The sequence below is a fragment of the Myotis lucifugus genome, unplaced genomic scaffold, assembly GCF_000147115.1.
Source record: "Myotis lucifugus unplaced genomic scaffold, Myoluc2.0 scaffold_5, whole genome shotgun sequence".
Lineage (NCBI taxonomy): Eukaryota > Metazoa > Chordata > Mammalia > Chiroptera > Vespertilionidae > Myotis > Myotis lucifugus.
In genome coordinates this window covers 2,732,072-2,746,594 of record NW_005871053.1, presented here as the reverse complement: position 1 = coordinate 2,746,594, position 14,523 = coordinate 2,732,072, and the positions used below count along the sequence as shown (strand labels likewise).

Sequence of the window (14,523 nt, the reverse complement as noted above, 5' to 3'; positions counted from 1 at the left end):
CCAAGGGACCCCACCTGTGCATAAATTCGTGCACCGGGCCTCTAGTAATATATATGGGGTTTTAAAAAAAACTTTAAAAACTCCCATTTCTTGCCCTTGCTGATTTGGCTCAGTGGATAGAGCGTCGACCTGCAGACTGATGGGTCCTGGGTTCGATTCCAGTCAAGGGCACATGCCTGGGTTGTGGGCTCAATCCCCAGTAGGGGGCATGCAGGAGGCAGCCAATCAATGATTTTCTCTCATTATTGATGTTTCTCTCACTCCCTCTCCCTTCCTCTCTAAAATCAATAAAAAATATATTTTAAAATAAATAAATAAAAACTCCCATTTCTCTATCCCATTTTGGTCATTTACTCATAAATTAAAAAATGCTGAGAGAACTGGAATATGCTCTCTATGGGGGAGCTGTCTTAAAGATCTGAAAGAAATCAGATGACATTATTGTAGTAAAGGTTTTTTGTGTTTTGTTTTGTTTTTCATATTGGTTTGGACTATGATGCTACACTATCACTAACTCAGACATCAGACTCCTGAAGGTATGAGGAAGTATTCTTTCTTGCTTGACTGAGAAAGCAGCATAACCGAATGGGTACAGCATGGCTCTAGGATCAGATAGCTTGGCTTTGAATCCCAGCAACTCCATTACTAGCATGATTTTGGGCAAGCTATTTAACAACTCTGGGCCCCGGGGATAAAAATCCTATCTAGACTACACAGTCTTGTTGGGAAGATTAAACAGATAAGATACTTAGCATAGGACCAGGCAAAGTAAACATCAATAAATGTTCACTATTTTTAGTCAAATACTGGACACTGTTGGGTAGCAGCCATGGTAGTTTCCAGAACACTGTTTCTGATGAAAATCTTGGAATGTACATGGGAATTCCCTGATGACAGCTGGTACATTATTTTAGACTTATCTTTAGGCTTAGCATAAGTCCATAGCACTGTGCCAATTTTTTTCTTTTTTCTTTTTTTTTTTTTTTGGTATGCATATCTGCCTGCCTATGCCTGCCTCCCTGCCTCTGGGTTCAGTCGTCCATTACACTAAGTAAGGGTCCTCAACTTCTGGTTTGCATCCAAAAAGTGAGTGTAAGATTTAATTTCCTTCAAACTCCATTTTTCTTCCCTCTTTTCCCTTTACCTCCCCCTTCATCGTGTACTGATTTAGGAAAATATAAAAGAATATAAAAAGCCATGGCTACTCAGAGTTCTTTCCCTTTGCTCACACCACACACACACACACACACACACACACACACAGAGATATCCCTCACTAGCTCAGCATATATTACCCCCATCATTGTCACAGTAGTCCTAAAACATGGGCAGAAATATAGTTATACTAGAGACCCACGGGGGGGAGGTCAATGGGGGAAAAGAGACATATGTAATACTATATGTAATACTTTAAACGATAAAGAATTAATAAAAAATAAAAAAAGAAACTAAGTTTACCAAATTTCAGTTTAAATAATAAATCATGGTGACCATGAAGAATAATATGATGACTTTTAACAACTTTACTGTTAGCCAATTAATTCACAATTACAAATAAAGCATTTTTTTGTACTTACAGAGTAAGTTAAAGGGCTTTGCCTGCCTCCCTGCCTCTGGGTTCAGTCGTCCATTACACTAAGTTAGGGTCCTCAACTTCTGGTTTGCATGCAAACAGTGAGTGTAAGATTTAATTTCCTTCAAACTCCATTTTCTGGACTCATCAGTTTTACCTTTAAATCAGCAGCTCAGATTGTATGAGCAGATCAGTTTTATGTTGAGGTTAATTATTTGAAAACTGTACCTTTCCATAGAAATAGAGATTTAAAAATTTTTAATATATCTTTTAAAATAAAGATTAAGTTCTCTGGGATAAAGGAAATAAACATTTTCAACTCTCCATTCTTTAAAGCTGTAGTTACCACTAGCTACAATGTTGCTACTGAATTTAAATTAAAGTTAAATAAAATTAAAATTCAGTTCCTCAGTCACACTAGCCACATGTCAGGTGCTCAATAGCCACATGTGGCTGGTGGCAATGGTTTCCAACATTCAGACACAGAGCGTTCCACCATCGCAGAACGTTCATCCAGTCATGCTGTGGAGATTCATTCCACAGTCGTTGTTCCACATGGACCAATTTTACTTTAATGAAAAGCTAATATTTATACAAGATGAGATTTACACAATCTATATATATGTAAGCTTAAGGAACCGAACAACCGATCAACCAGTCGCTATGATGCGCACTGACCACCAGGGGGCAGACGCTCAATGCAGGAGCTGCCCCCTGGTGGTAAGTGTGCTCCCACAGCGGGAGCGCCGCTCAGCTGACTGATGGGCTCTAGACGCTGGACTCACAGGTGAGGAGCACCGCTGCTGCGATGGTGGCATGAGCCTCTCCCCATCGGGACTGACTGGGCGAGAGCCTGTGGCAGGCGCAGCAGGGCCAGGATGAGCAGGAAGGGCAGGCAGGAACAGCAGGCGGCGGTGGACTGCCAGTTTCGGCCATCCCCACAGGCCATGACAAGGAACCCTACCAGTGCACGAATCCATGCACCGGACCTCTAGTGTGTATACACCAGGCCAGCGGTGGGCAAACTGCAGCTCGGCAAACCATGGCTCGCGAGCCACAAGTGGCTCTTTGGCCCCTTGAGTGTGGCTCTTCCACAAAATACCGGCTCTTCCACAAAATACCGACTTCTGCGCATGGGCCACGAAGTTTCAATCGCAATGTACGTGCGCGCCTGCACATGGTATTTTGTGGAGGAGCCACACTCAAGGGGCCAAAGAGCCACATGTGGCTCGTGAGCCGCGGTTTGTCGACCACGGCACTAGGCTAACAGACTTGTCAAAGCATTTAAAAACTTCATATGCAGAACATGCAGTTACTTGGTAAGCTTGATTTTTCACAACCATCTTTTTCAAATCCCTTCCAATTTGACAGCTTAGAAACATACTACTAAGTTTTAAAATTGCTTTATTCTTAATATGTAGCACAGTGAATCAAAGCATCATGTTTTACTGAGTAATTAGTCCTTCAATAATTCACATGAGTAATAGGTCATTTTGGGGTTTAACCCCTGCTTCCATTATTTCTGACCACACGGCCCGCTGACAGATGTCTCACTTTGGACGTACACAACAGACGACTGGATCTGTTTCACGTACATCTGTTCCCCAACAGCTTAGGCAGATTAGTGCTTAGAATGCACCCAGCTCTGCTAAGTCCCACATAATCACTAACTCTTGTTGTTTTAAAATTGATTGCTTTTCTCATTTTCACATTTTTCCACATCGCCTTTCACGTTGCTAAGTTTCCAGCAAATAAATGTTTATATAAACTTAAAGCACAAGAGAACCAATTTAACTCTCTTCTCAAAGAAACACTGCCAAGACCTCATGTTGCAGTGTAGCTCCCTCAGATTTTCTAGTTGCTGCTCTAAGTCAGCTGAGCTCAGAGTCGTGGCAGGAATAACCCTTTGAAAAAAACATTAGGTGAAATTGTGTAACCTGAGGTAGTAAGTCTATGAAAAAGAGAGACTTAAAACCATAGTTAAGATTTGAAACCCACATTTTATTTTTAGAAATATTTAAAACATTATATTCAAATGCTAAGCAAACATAAAATCCTTACTCTGAGATCTGATTAGAGGGTCCAGGAAATGACATAGCAGCAAGAAAGGATAAGCTAGTCCTTTTGTCCATTATGAAAAATCTGCTTATGTCTGGCCTTGACCGACAACTGTCTGTAGATAATGGTTTCTTCCTTCCAAAGACAGGACCTGTACTGAGGCGATGGCTCACCTCTCACCGTTATGCCCCGGAGCTGGGGAAGGGGAGCGAGGGGCTTGGCTCATATTTCTCATGTGGGTCTTCTAATTAGAAATTCATTAGGGCTGCGAAGCTCCGGCTGTAAAATGCAACACTCTTCCACACACAGCAGACGGTGGACCCCACTGATCACGCAAACCCTACTCAGGCTTCCTTAATCTATGAAGCTATCCATCCTAACACTTCAAGTCTATAAAAACGGGATTCTCTTTACAATGCAACTTCAGAGCTGATGCTTCTTGGAGACCACATCCTACAAATGCCTCATTTTGCAGGTGAAGAAACCGTAACTCAGAGATGGTAAATGACTTGCCCAAAGTCAGTCACGCCCCTGTGAATGCGGAGACAAAACCGCGGGTCCTTTGGTGCCCACTCCTGAAACCTTTCCTACACCACAGATGAGAGCACATTACAGACGGCTGGAGGAGGAAGCCTAGAAAGACCCTATAGTGCTTCAGGGTCTACTTTAGGGTGCTTTCCATTAGTAAATGACAAAGTTCCCAGTGTGAGATAGGAGAGAGGAGGGGAGGAGGGAGAGGGGACGGGGGAGGGAGAGTGGGGAGGGGGAAATGGGGAAGGGGGAGGGGTAGAGAGGGGATGGGGAGAGAAGGGAGCAGGGAGGGCATTTGGCATTCCTGTCAGAGATCCCTAAAATTAACCATTCTTAAATGTACAAAAATATGAGTTTAATATAGTCCGGTCCTACCCATTACTAACTCTCCCCATCAGTAGTTTTCGGGAAACAGATAAGAACATTATAATCCAGATTCTGCTTTGGGGAGGCACAAAAATCCTGTATTTTTCTATTTCAATCTAACATTTCAGGTAGAAGCTTACCATTTGGTAAGCACATGTTCCTAGAAGTTTGTCCTTGGTTGAGATTTGGAATAATGCCAACAAGCAATCGGTGATGCTCTGAAATCATTTAACACTGAAAAGATCTGATTCAGTTACAGCACAAGCCGAGGACTAAATTAGAAACTGGGCAAACTGGTCTATGGCACCACTCATGTTCCCTTCCTGAGCTCTCTTCTCAATGTCTGACACCTTACGCCCAGTCCCGGGCACTCTTTTGAGGGCTACCCACACCGTGGCATTACTCCTGACCAGCTCTGCCTGGGCAGGGGCTCATCATCCAGTCTTGCCTACCTTTCTCATTTGGACTCAAAGAGCTGGCCTGATCCCTCTTCCATTTCTTTAGGATGTTGCTTCCTGCGAGCTCACAGACAGCTAACTTGGTAATTACTTTATATTAACATGAAAAAACATATTCCACAAGAAAACTGGCTTTTACACCTCCCATCCTGACTTACAGGCTGTCCCTCACAGTCCTCACTTCTACGAGGATGGGCAACACAGACATTCCAAGTCACCCTTGAACTCAATGAAAAGAAGTACAGTGCCCTGTACGGTTTTGCCAAGTGGTTAGAGCATCGACCCCTGCACCAAAGGTTCTCATGTTTGAATCTCAATCGAGTTCCATCCCAGGCCTCGGTCGGGGCTCCTGCAGGAGGAACCAATTGATGTCTCTCTCTCACATCAATGTTTCTCTTTCTCTCTCTCTCTCTCTCTCTCTCTCTCTTTCTCTTTCTCTTCCCTTCCACTCTTTCTAAAAATCAATGAAAAAATATCCTCAGGTGAGGATTTTAAAAAGTGAACTGTAATGTCTATAAACTCTGGGTGATGATGATGCATCGGTGTAAATTCATCATTTGTAACAGACAAACCTGTCTGTGGGAAGCACTGAGAACAGGACAGGCTGTATATGTACGGGGACAGAAGCATGTGGTAAATTGTTGCCCAATTTTGCTGTGAACCTAAAACTGCTCTAAAAATAAAGTCTATTGAAAAAAATAACTACTAAGGTACCATGAGGTTTAAAAACAGTGATCTCAGAAAACATCTCCTATGTGTGATCTAATAGTGCTCAGTGACCCCCGCCCTCACCCTTTCCTGGAACGGCCAGTCACTAGCCAACTTGGAATGGACATGGGCACCCCCCGCCCTTCACCCTTCCACACCACGTCGTCACGAGTACAGTAGCCTTATGTAGTTTTTCCTCCAGTTTCTGGACCGATTTCATTTGTCCTTTGCTTACTCACATGTAGTAAACTAATTCAACATCAGGCACTATTTCTCATATTAAACATCCCTTAATACCTCCTTTTCTTTTCCCAATCTTTTTTTTTTCTTTTTTTTTTAAAAAAAAATATATTTTATTGATTTTTTACAGAGAGGAAGGGAGAGAGATAGAGAGTTAGAAACATCGATGAGAGAGAAACATCGATCAGCTGCCTCCTGCACACCTCCTACTGGGTATGCCTCCTACTGGGTATGTGCCCGCAACCCAGGTACATGCCCCTGACCGGAATCGAACCCGGGACCCTTCAGTCCGCAGGCCGACGCTCTATCCACTGAGCCAAGCCGGTTCTGGCTTCTTTTCCCAATCTTATGTTACTAAGTAGAGCATCTCTTGGTTTCTCCTATAAATAGAAATACTTACTAAGGTGCTTCTGTGCCTTCAAATTTAGGGGCCCAATGTGTTCTGCATACTAGGTGTTAGTTACAAAGAAAAAGTGGGACATCTAGATGAAGGAAAAGAAAACCAGAGGGTTTTAGGGCCAAAATAAACAAAAAAGAGCCCTGGCCGGTTTGGCTCAGTGGATAGAGTGTCAGCCTTCGGACTGAAGGGTCCCGGGTTCGATTCCAGCCGGGGGCACATGCCTGGGTTGCGGGCTCGATCCCCAATGCGGGGCATGCAGGAGGCAGCCAATCAATGATTCTCTCTCATCATTGATGTTTCTATCTCTCTCTCCCTCTTCCTTCCTCTTGAAATCAATAAATATATTTTTTTTAAAAAGAGTTTCAACCTTTAGAGTTGTAACTGTCAAGATGCCTTTTTAAATGCTACCAACAGTAATGCTAATTAAGCCTACTTTTCTTCAATCACCACTCAATAGAAAATAACATTTCTTTTTCACGTCATTATTTGCCTCTTTGTTTACCAGAATTGCAATATTAATTTGTACAACAATTCGTTGCATCTTTCATTTTAATTCTATCAAATTTCAGCTTCATTGTAGTATAAGTGACTCTTGTAGACTAACCTAAACTCTAATTGTGAACTTCTATATCCCCCAAATTCAAACTGACTTGAAAACTAAGCAGAACGATTCTGTCCATACTAGATTTTAACTCAAAAGTGCAAGAAGATATTCTACCTTGGTGTTCAAAACACCAGAAAACATTTAAATTAAGGTCAAGGTGGTTTTAGTGGTGTGAGCATGGCCCGTGGTTCTCAACCTTCCTAATGCCGCGACCCTTTAATACAGTTCCTCATGTTGTGGTGACCCCCAACCATAAAATTATTTTCGTTGCTACTTCATAACTGTAATTTTGCTACTGTTATGAATCGTCATGTAAATATCTGATATGCAGGATGTATTTAGGCGACCCCTGTGAAAGGGTCGTTTGACCCCCAAAGGGGTCGCGACCCACAGGTTGAGAATCGCTGGCTTATACAGAAGCTGAATTCACACTCAAGACCAGTGCTGGGTCCCTAGCTCAGCCACTTCATTTGGTTAGACTTTTGTGCATGACATTTTTAAATAGTGTTGTTTTTCTACTCTGTAATGTAAATAGTACACTGTGTCTTGTTTTCCAACAGGGGAGGCCATTTATAATGTCATACGTTTGTATTTAACTAGAAGAGGCTGTACCACATCCCGAGGGTTTTCTCTAAACCATCTCTAGACTCAGACTTGAAATATTTCTGTTGCAAAATACAGCGTTATAACACGTTCTAAATAACGCAAGTTTCGAGTCAATAAAAGTCAAATGCAAGTACACAGCATGCTGATGATTCTAAAGTGAGTCTTAAAAAATCAAAAGTTTCCAGACGGAGCCCGAAGAAGGCTGGACTCCAGACAGTGGCAGGGGGATGTGAAGGATGGAAAAGTCCAGAGACTCCAAAGCCCGAGGTTAAACCCTCGGAAGTCAGCAAAGGGACCGTTGCACTCAGAACCCGCGAGGAGGGACGCCCGGAAACGGCTCACACTTGCAGAGCGCGGCCAGAAACTGACACTAAAACTGACCTTCCCGCCTTAGAAAACACCACCCCTTTGCCCTGGGGGATCAGTTCTTTCCTCTTCGGCGCCGAGCAGAAGCTGCGTGTGACGCTGGCCGGGGAGTGCACCCCCAGGGAAAGCCCGGCAGGAGGCGGCCAGTAGCCCAGGCCCCCGGGAATGGCTCGGGTTCCCCCCAACTGGCTGGGAGGACGCCGCAGCCCGCGGGGCGGAAGGAGGGAGCTTAGGGAGGAGGAGAGGCAGCGCCCGGGCGGCGTGGTGCAAGGGAGGGGGTGGGAGAGAGGAGGAGGGGGAGGAAGGGGAGAAGCAGCAGTAGTTGGCGAAGGCTCGGACCCGCACACTCACCCCCGGGGCGCTCGGGCTGGATGGGCCGCCACCTCAGAGCCCGCTCGCTCAGCATCATGTCGCAGCTGCTCCTCCCGATCTCGAAGATGCCCCGGAGCAGAACCTGCTCGGCCGCCGCCGCCGGCTGCTGCGGGACCGCCCAAGGCACCGAGGGCGCCGCGGCCGCCGCCGGGGCGCCTCTTCCTCCCCGCCGCCCTCCAGGGCGCTCACGCGGCTGCCGCGCCTCCCCCGGGACATGGCGGAGCCGCGGGCTGGGCGGGGGCCCGGGGTCGTGAGGAGGGCGATTTGGAGGAGGAGGAGAAGGTGGAGGCCCGGCAGTCTCCACTTTAGCCGCGTCCCGCGCTGCCACAGCAACCGCACGCGGGGCTGAGACCCAGGAGGGGGCGGGGCGGGCAGGCGGGGCCGCCCGACCTAGTGCAGCACCGTTGCCTGCAGGCCTCTAGTCTCTGCCACTGGATACATAAAACCAGACAAACAGACCAAAAAAAGGCAGGTGCGAGAAGAGGAGTAAGTTGCTCTCTCCATCCAGGCCCGACTATTCAATGCAATGTAGCGCGTGGCGTTGCCCGCAGTTGGATACATCCGCGCTCCTCAAACTTGGTTGACTTTCATACTCACCCTCGTGGGCATCCTGTTGAAATGCACATTCTTATTGACTCGGTCTGGGTGGAGACCCAAAGTACTGTATTGCTGGGACGCTCCCAGGCGTTGCTGACGCCGCTGAGCCGCGGAACACACTTTGAGTTGCAAGGATATACCCCCCACCCCCGACCCGGGCCTCCCCTTCCTCTGCAGAGGCCTCTCCTGGGGAGCAGAGGTCGCCCTTTGTAACCACGCGCGCACGCCCTCAATAATTAGCTGATCTTTATGCAGCTGGTGTAGAATGAGCACGGGCTCGATTCCCAAAAGCCCTGAGAGGAAGTCAGAGATAAGACCTTGGTTTGCATAGGCCCATTCTCAGCCGGCAGGTTTAGTGTTAAAGGAGGGTGCCTCCCTGCCCCAAGATACCGCTGTCCTGTCCTTGCCCGCCTCTGGCACTCCCTCCCTGGAGAGAGACGACTAGCAGCAGGACTTGCGCTCCTGGAGGCCTCTGCTGCCATGTAGTGTTACCTGCACTGGAGAGAGCCTGGGCCTCGCCCTTCGCCTTCTCCTGGTAGCTGCGATGCCTGGCCTTAGCTGAGAGTTGATTTGGAACGCGTGGGGAGCCTGGGGGCCCCCCCGCGGTCCGCAGTGATGGCTGCACATGAGTTTCCTGGGAAGATTTTTAAAACCCAGGTGCCCAGGCCGCACTCAAAGACGATTGAATTAGAATCTCTGGGGATGGGACCCAGAGTTCAGGAGTTTTAAAAGCTCCCCAGGTGATTCCAATGTTCGGGGCTGAAGAAAGCTGCTCTACGCAGCGTAATAATGGGGGAGGGGGCAGAGTGGAGGGAATCAGCAGGTGTTTCATAAGGTCAGAATAACTTGAAAAAAAGTTAGGGGTCAGGGAGTTAAAGAGGAAATTAAATCAATAGAATTGTAAATCTAATTCTGGTGTGCCGGTGCCTAACCAAGGACATCCTCATCTCTGGTCCTACTGAAAAGTTATGGTAGCAGGAGTGACTGAAGGTTCTCTGCTCAAACTTGGATTTCAAAAAAAACCAGGGAGGTAGACTGTCTGGTGGCCCAGCCAAATCCCTCTCAGACAGAAAACACCTGTGTGCCAGTTAAGCTAGGACTCTCGCTGTTCGATGCTCTGAAAACAAACACCAGGCTTCCAGGCAAAGCGGGAAGAGCCTCGGATTGATCTGATTACAGCGAGCTGTTTCTTGGAGCAGAAGCGCAGCTGCTGCTAACCCCACGCCGGCTTCAGGTGGCCCAGGGAGGAGGCATCCGTGGGGCAGGCTGGTGCCTCTCAGAAGGAGTCGCAGCTCTGGAGTCAGCGTCTTGTAGTCACAGCTGTCGGGCAGGCAGCACAGTTAGAGCTCCCTGGCCCTCTAGAAGCTCACTGGGAGCCCTGGCCAACGGGCCAACAGGGTGGCTACTTCTTAGGACCTTTTAAAAAAATTCAGTCAGGTCAGAAGGTCAGAAACACAGGCTTTGCATTTCTCGAGGACGAGAGTAATGGTGTTGCTCCATTCTCTGTGTTTGATGAGCTGTCCTCTTCCAGGCTCTAAGGTTGCAGGGCCCCGAGGCTCTGTCCTCAGGATCTATCCACAGAGGCATCAGTTCCTGAGGATCACCTGCCCCATAAGTGACTCATATATCTAATACGTCAATGCCTGAAAATTGCTCTGTTAAAATGTCCCGGAAGCTTCCTGAACATCGCTTTCGCTGCTTCAGCTGAAGCTTGGGTGTTTGTTTCCAGAGCATTAAACAATAACCTGTCCTTTCTTAAAAGCAACATAGCTGCTTTTCCTTTGGAAGTCATTTGGCCAGGTTTAGAAACACAGTCTCCATCCCTGTTTTTTTTTCTTTTTTTGTTTGTTTGTTTGTTTTAGAAATCTACATCTGAGCAGACCTTGGGGAAAAAAAACTCTGCTATTAACATTCTTTTCCGGAGGCCAGTAAGTACCTGGGCAAATCCCAGGTATGGAGCTCTGATGGTATAGCCTCCTGAATTTGAGATCATCTCCTCTCACCTCCTCTCAGATGGAGGCTGGTAAAATCACAGCCTACAGGGGCATTCGGACTTCCTGCTTCAAGGGCAGGGGACAAGGAAGTCTGATGCCTGAGCTTTGGCCAGTGGGTAATTCTATGTCACTCCCTTTGATCTCTCAAAGTCTCTACTGGCTTCAACGTTTGGAGTTTATGTGACAACTGATTGAGCGCCTATGTTATCAGGTTACCATCAACATAATTATTTTTCAAACTTCAGCTTACTTTACAGAATATTTTTCATTAAGGACTGCTCAGTACAGGTAGGATGAAATCCAAACTCCCACCCTGACCTATGAGAGCCCATGTGATCTGACTCTGCCACCTGCTCAAACCCCATCTCCTATCCTTTTTCTTCTATTCTTATTATATTTAGGTCTAACCACACTGGCCTTGTCATTCCTCATATAAACCAAGTTCATTTGTCGTGAGGGCCTCTGCTGCTGTTGTTTACTCGGCCTAAAACCATTGTCATCATGGTATGGCTTTGCATGGGGCCCAGATCAACTTGATGTCACTTTCCCAGATCTTTCCTGGCCAATCAAGAGTTGACTCCATACTCAATGTTACTTTCTTCATTACACTCACCACTATCTAAAAGTTTATAGTCGATTTGTTTACTTATTTCTTATCTGTCTCTCTTCTCCCATTAGATCGGTACCTCAACAATAACAGTGACCTAGTCTGCTTGTTTATGGCTCTACCTATGGTGCCTAAACAGTGATTTAGCAAAACAGACGCTCAATAAATGGGTTTGTTGAATGCATGAATGAACAACTTTTTAAATTGAGTTCCTGTATTAATTTCAGATATTGTTCATGTTATATCTCATGGGTGAGAAAAAATTCATGACATTGAATTTCTTCGTGTCAATCTACATTTTGGGTGAAGTGATCTTTGATTACACCCATCTCTCAGTCATTCCTGACGCTAAATGGGCACATCATCAGTGTGTCAAGGGAATGGCTTTCCTCACATGGTGAGTGGAGATTTTGTCAGTGTTCTTGCTACTCTGGCTCCTCTACCTAAAAGGTGGAGAGCCATATGTCCTTACAAGAAATACAGAGAAGATAGAAGAAATTTTAAAGTCCCACCAAGTCAGAATATCACATTTTCTACATGTGCCAGTTTTTCACACTCAAATCTAAGCTCTGCTTAAAACTCTAGAAACTCTGTGTTCCAGGGCACTTCTCCCCTGAGTATGTGATGACAATGATCTCTAGCTCCCCAAAAAGCAATAACAATGAATAACACAGAAAAGGAGAATAGGCCCTTCTTCCCTTCCCCTCAAGTTTTTAAGATCCCCTTTCAGGTAGGTCTTGATGTTTATAAACTTGGAACAAACTATTTGAAATGTATTTCTACCAAATAGAGGGTTTTAGACTCTCATAGTAACTACTAGCAATGCCATAATATAAAATCTTAAATCAGGTATAACCAGATACACAAATAGAAAATTTAAATCAGAAATCTACTTTCATTTCCTATAGCTCACGCTATTACAGCTGTGAAAAAGGCATTACACAGAGAAGGCAATGTCCCTTCTCACTATTGAAAATAGCCCATTGCTTTCAGGCCTCTTGCCCATAGACATCAAAGAGTTTGGTACTAGGTTCCCTGTTTTTTACTTTTACATCATTTTCTGTTACCATTTGGAGGACTTTGGTGTCCTTTATAGTGCCCAGGTCTCAAATTTCCATGACAGCTTCATCCCAACTATCTGTGGTACCCTCCATTGCCAGCTCCTATAATTATATCCTCTGGACTTCATAGACTTCTTGAATGCTTCAACTCAAATAAGCACTCTTTCTGACACAGCCTCCTGCTCCTTTCAAACTTGGATGTGCTTAAGTATGTTCAGTTTGTTCTAAAGGAAAAGTCAGAGTCTGTACTCCGCCCTGATGCTCTCAGATTTTGAATCCATAGCTGAACTATTCCTAGAAACATGTATTTTAAACAAGCACACCAGATAATTCCATGGATGTTAGACAATAAAAAACAACTCTTACCATCAGTGAGTATTCTTTCCTCTTCATTCTTCCTTTGTACCACAAGGCTTGTTTACTTGTCAATAATTTACAAATAACAGGACATCAAGCTAAACGTAGTTTTGAAATAAGATTTGACTTTTTCACATAAACAGAGGCCCAGAGTCAGGCTGTTCTGGGGGATGGTCATTAAAAACTCAGGGGCTTTCTACTCCACTGGGTCCAGGTATCAACAAGGATACCACTGTGGCTCCCAGGTGGCTGCAGGAGCTCTAAGCATGATATCCTCTTCCCAGAATGTCTACACACACATCAACACAATAATGCCCAGATCTAGTTGAACTAAAACTCCTGATTAATTGAATACCTTCAGAAGAAATAACCACTAACTGGTATTTCTGAGCAATCAAACCAGTTATGTCATCAGATGTACAGCCATAGATAAATAAGATTGCAATCTTAGCCTTTATGTTTTAAGCTCACAAAGGAGACTACTGGTTCAAGGCCCTACATAACCTGAAATAGAGAGAGCTTTTAGAATTCATTGCACTTAAATTCATTTGGTAAAAAATAAAGTTATGTACTTTTATACATTATAAAATTGTGCGTTAAATGAGTGTTTGTGAAACCAGGGAAAACAAGCAATACCTGTTTTTTCAGAGGTCTATTTATCAGTACATAGGCTTCCCCACAAATAGAATAAATATGGCATTTTCACCTGAAGAATAAATAGTAGTTTTTATATTATGCTCCTTATAAAATATAGGATAGGCTTTTAGACAAAATCACCCTTAGTTTATTATGGCTATTTCAACCTGAGTGCCACAGAATTTTTTAAACGTGCAATACCTGACTATTTAGCTAGGAGGACAGGCCTCTCATCCCTTAGATTGTCCAATTTAAGAAGTGACAACAGATAACACAACAATGGCCATCCATTGTGAATGAATCAAAATTATACCTATTTTTTCTCAGATTGGCATATATACATATATATACATATAGCAGAATTTTAGCAATTAGTTTAAATGTGCCTTGAGATGAAAAAGGTTGAAAATTGTTGGTTTATTGGGTGGATGCATTCACATGTCCCTGAGTCTAGATGTCAGTTTAGTTAATTTACATGAATAAAAACCAATAAAACTTTTACATAATTCAAGTGATTAATAAAAAGCTATTATTTATAAGCTTGTTCAAATATCAAAACTGGGCCCTGGCCAGTTGGCTTGGTTGGTTGGAATGTCATCCCAACACTAAAATGGTTGCAGTTCGGTTCCCAGTTGGGGCACATACCTATGTTGTGAGCTCTGTTCTGAGTCAGGGTGCCTATGGGAGGCAACTCATCATCAGTGTTTCTCTCTCTCTCTCTCTCTCTCTCTCTCTCTCATCAATAAACATATTCTGGGATCAGGATTAAAAAAAGAAATACAGAAAATCAAAGCTGGCACTAACTAAAATACACTGGTACTTACATATTATGTCACTAAAACTTCATGGTAATATTTTCAGGAGAATTTAAATGAACTCTCCTATATTTATGTATATTTAACATATCAATTAATTGTAGACTTTAGCATATGTGTTAGTGTCCCAGGACTGCCATGACAAAGTACCACACACTGGGTGGCTTAAAATAA

General features: G+C 44.5%; 1 protein-coding gene across 1 annotated transcript in view; it reads right to left on the bottom strand.

The window, feature by feature from the left end:
- The window catches only part of CERKL (ceramide kinase like), a 91,647-nt gene extending 83,149 nt beyond the window's left edge, over window positions 1-8,498 (bottom strand). Inside the window, 2 exon segments of the mRNA XM_006083042.3 lie at window positions 8,262-8,435; window positions 8,438-8,498. Coding sequence (XP_006083104.1) covers window positions 8,262-8,435; window positions 8,438-8,498 — 235 coding nt within the window.
- Window positions 8,499-14,523: the final 6,025 nt, after the last annotated feature.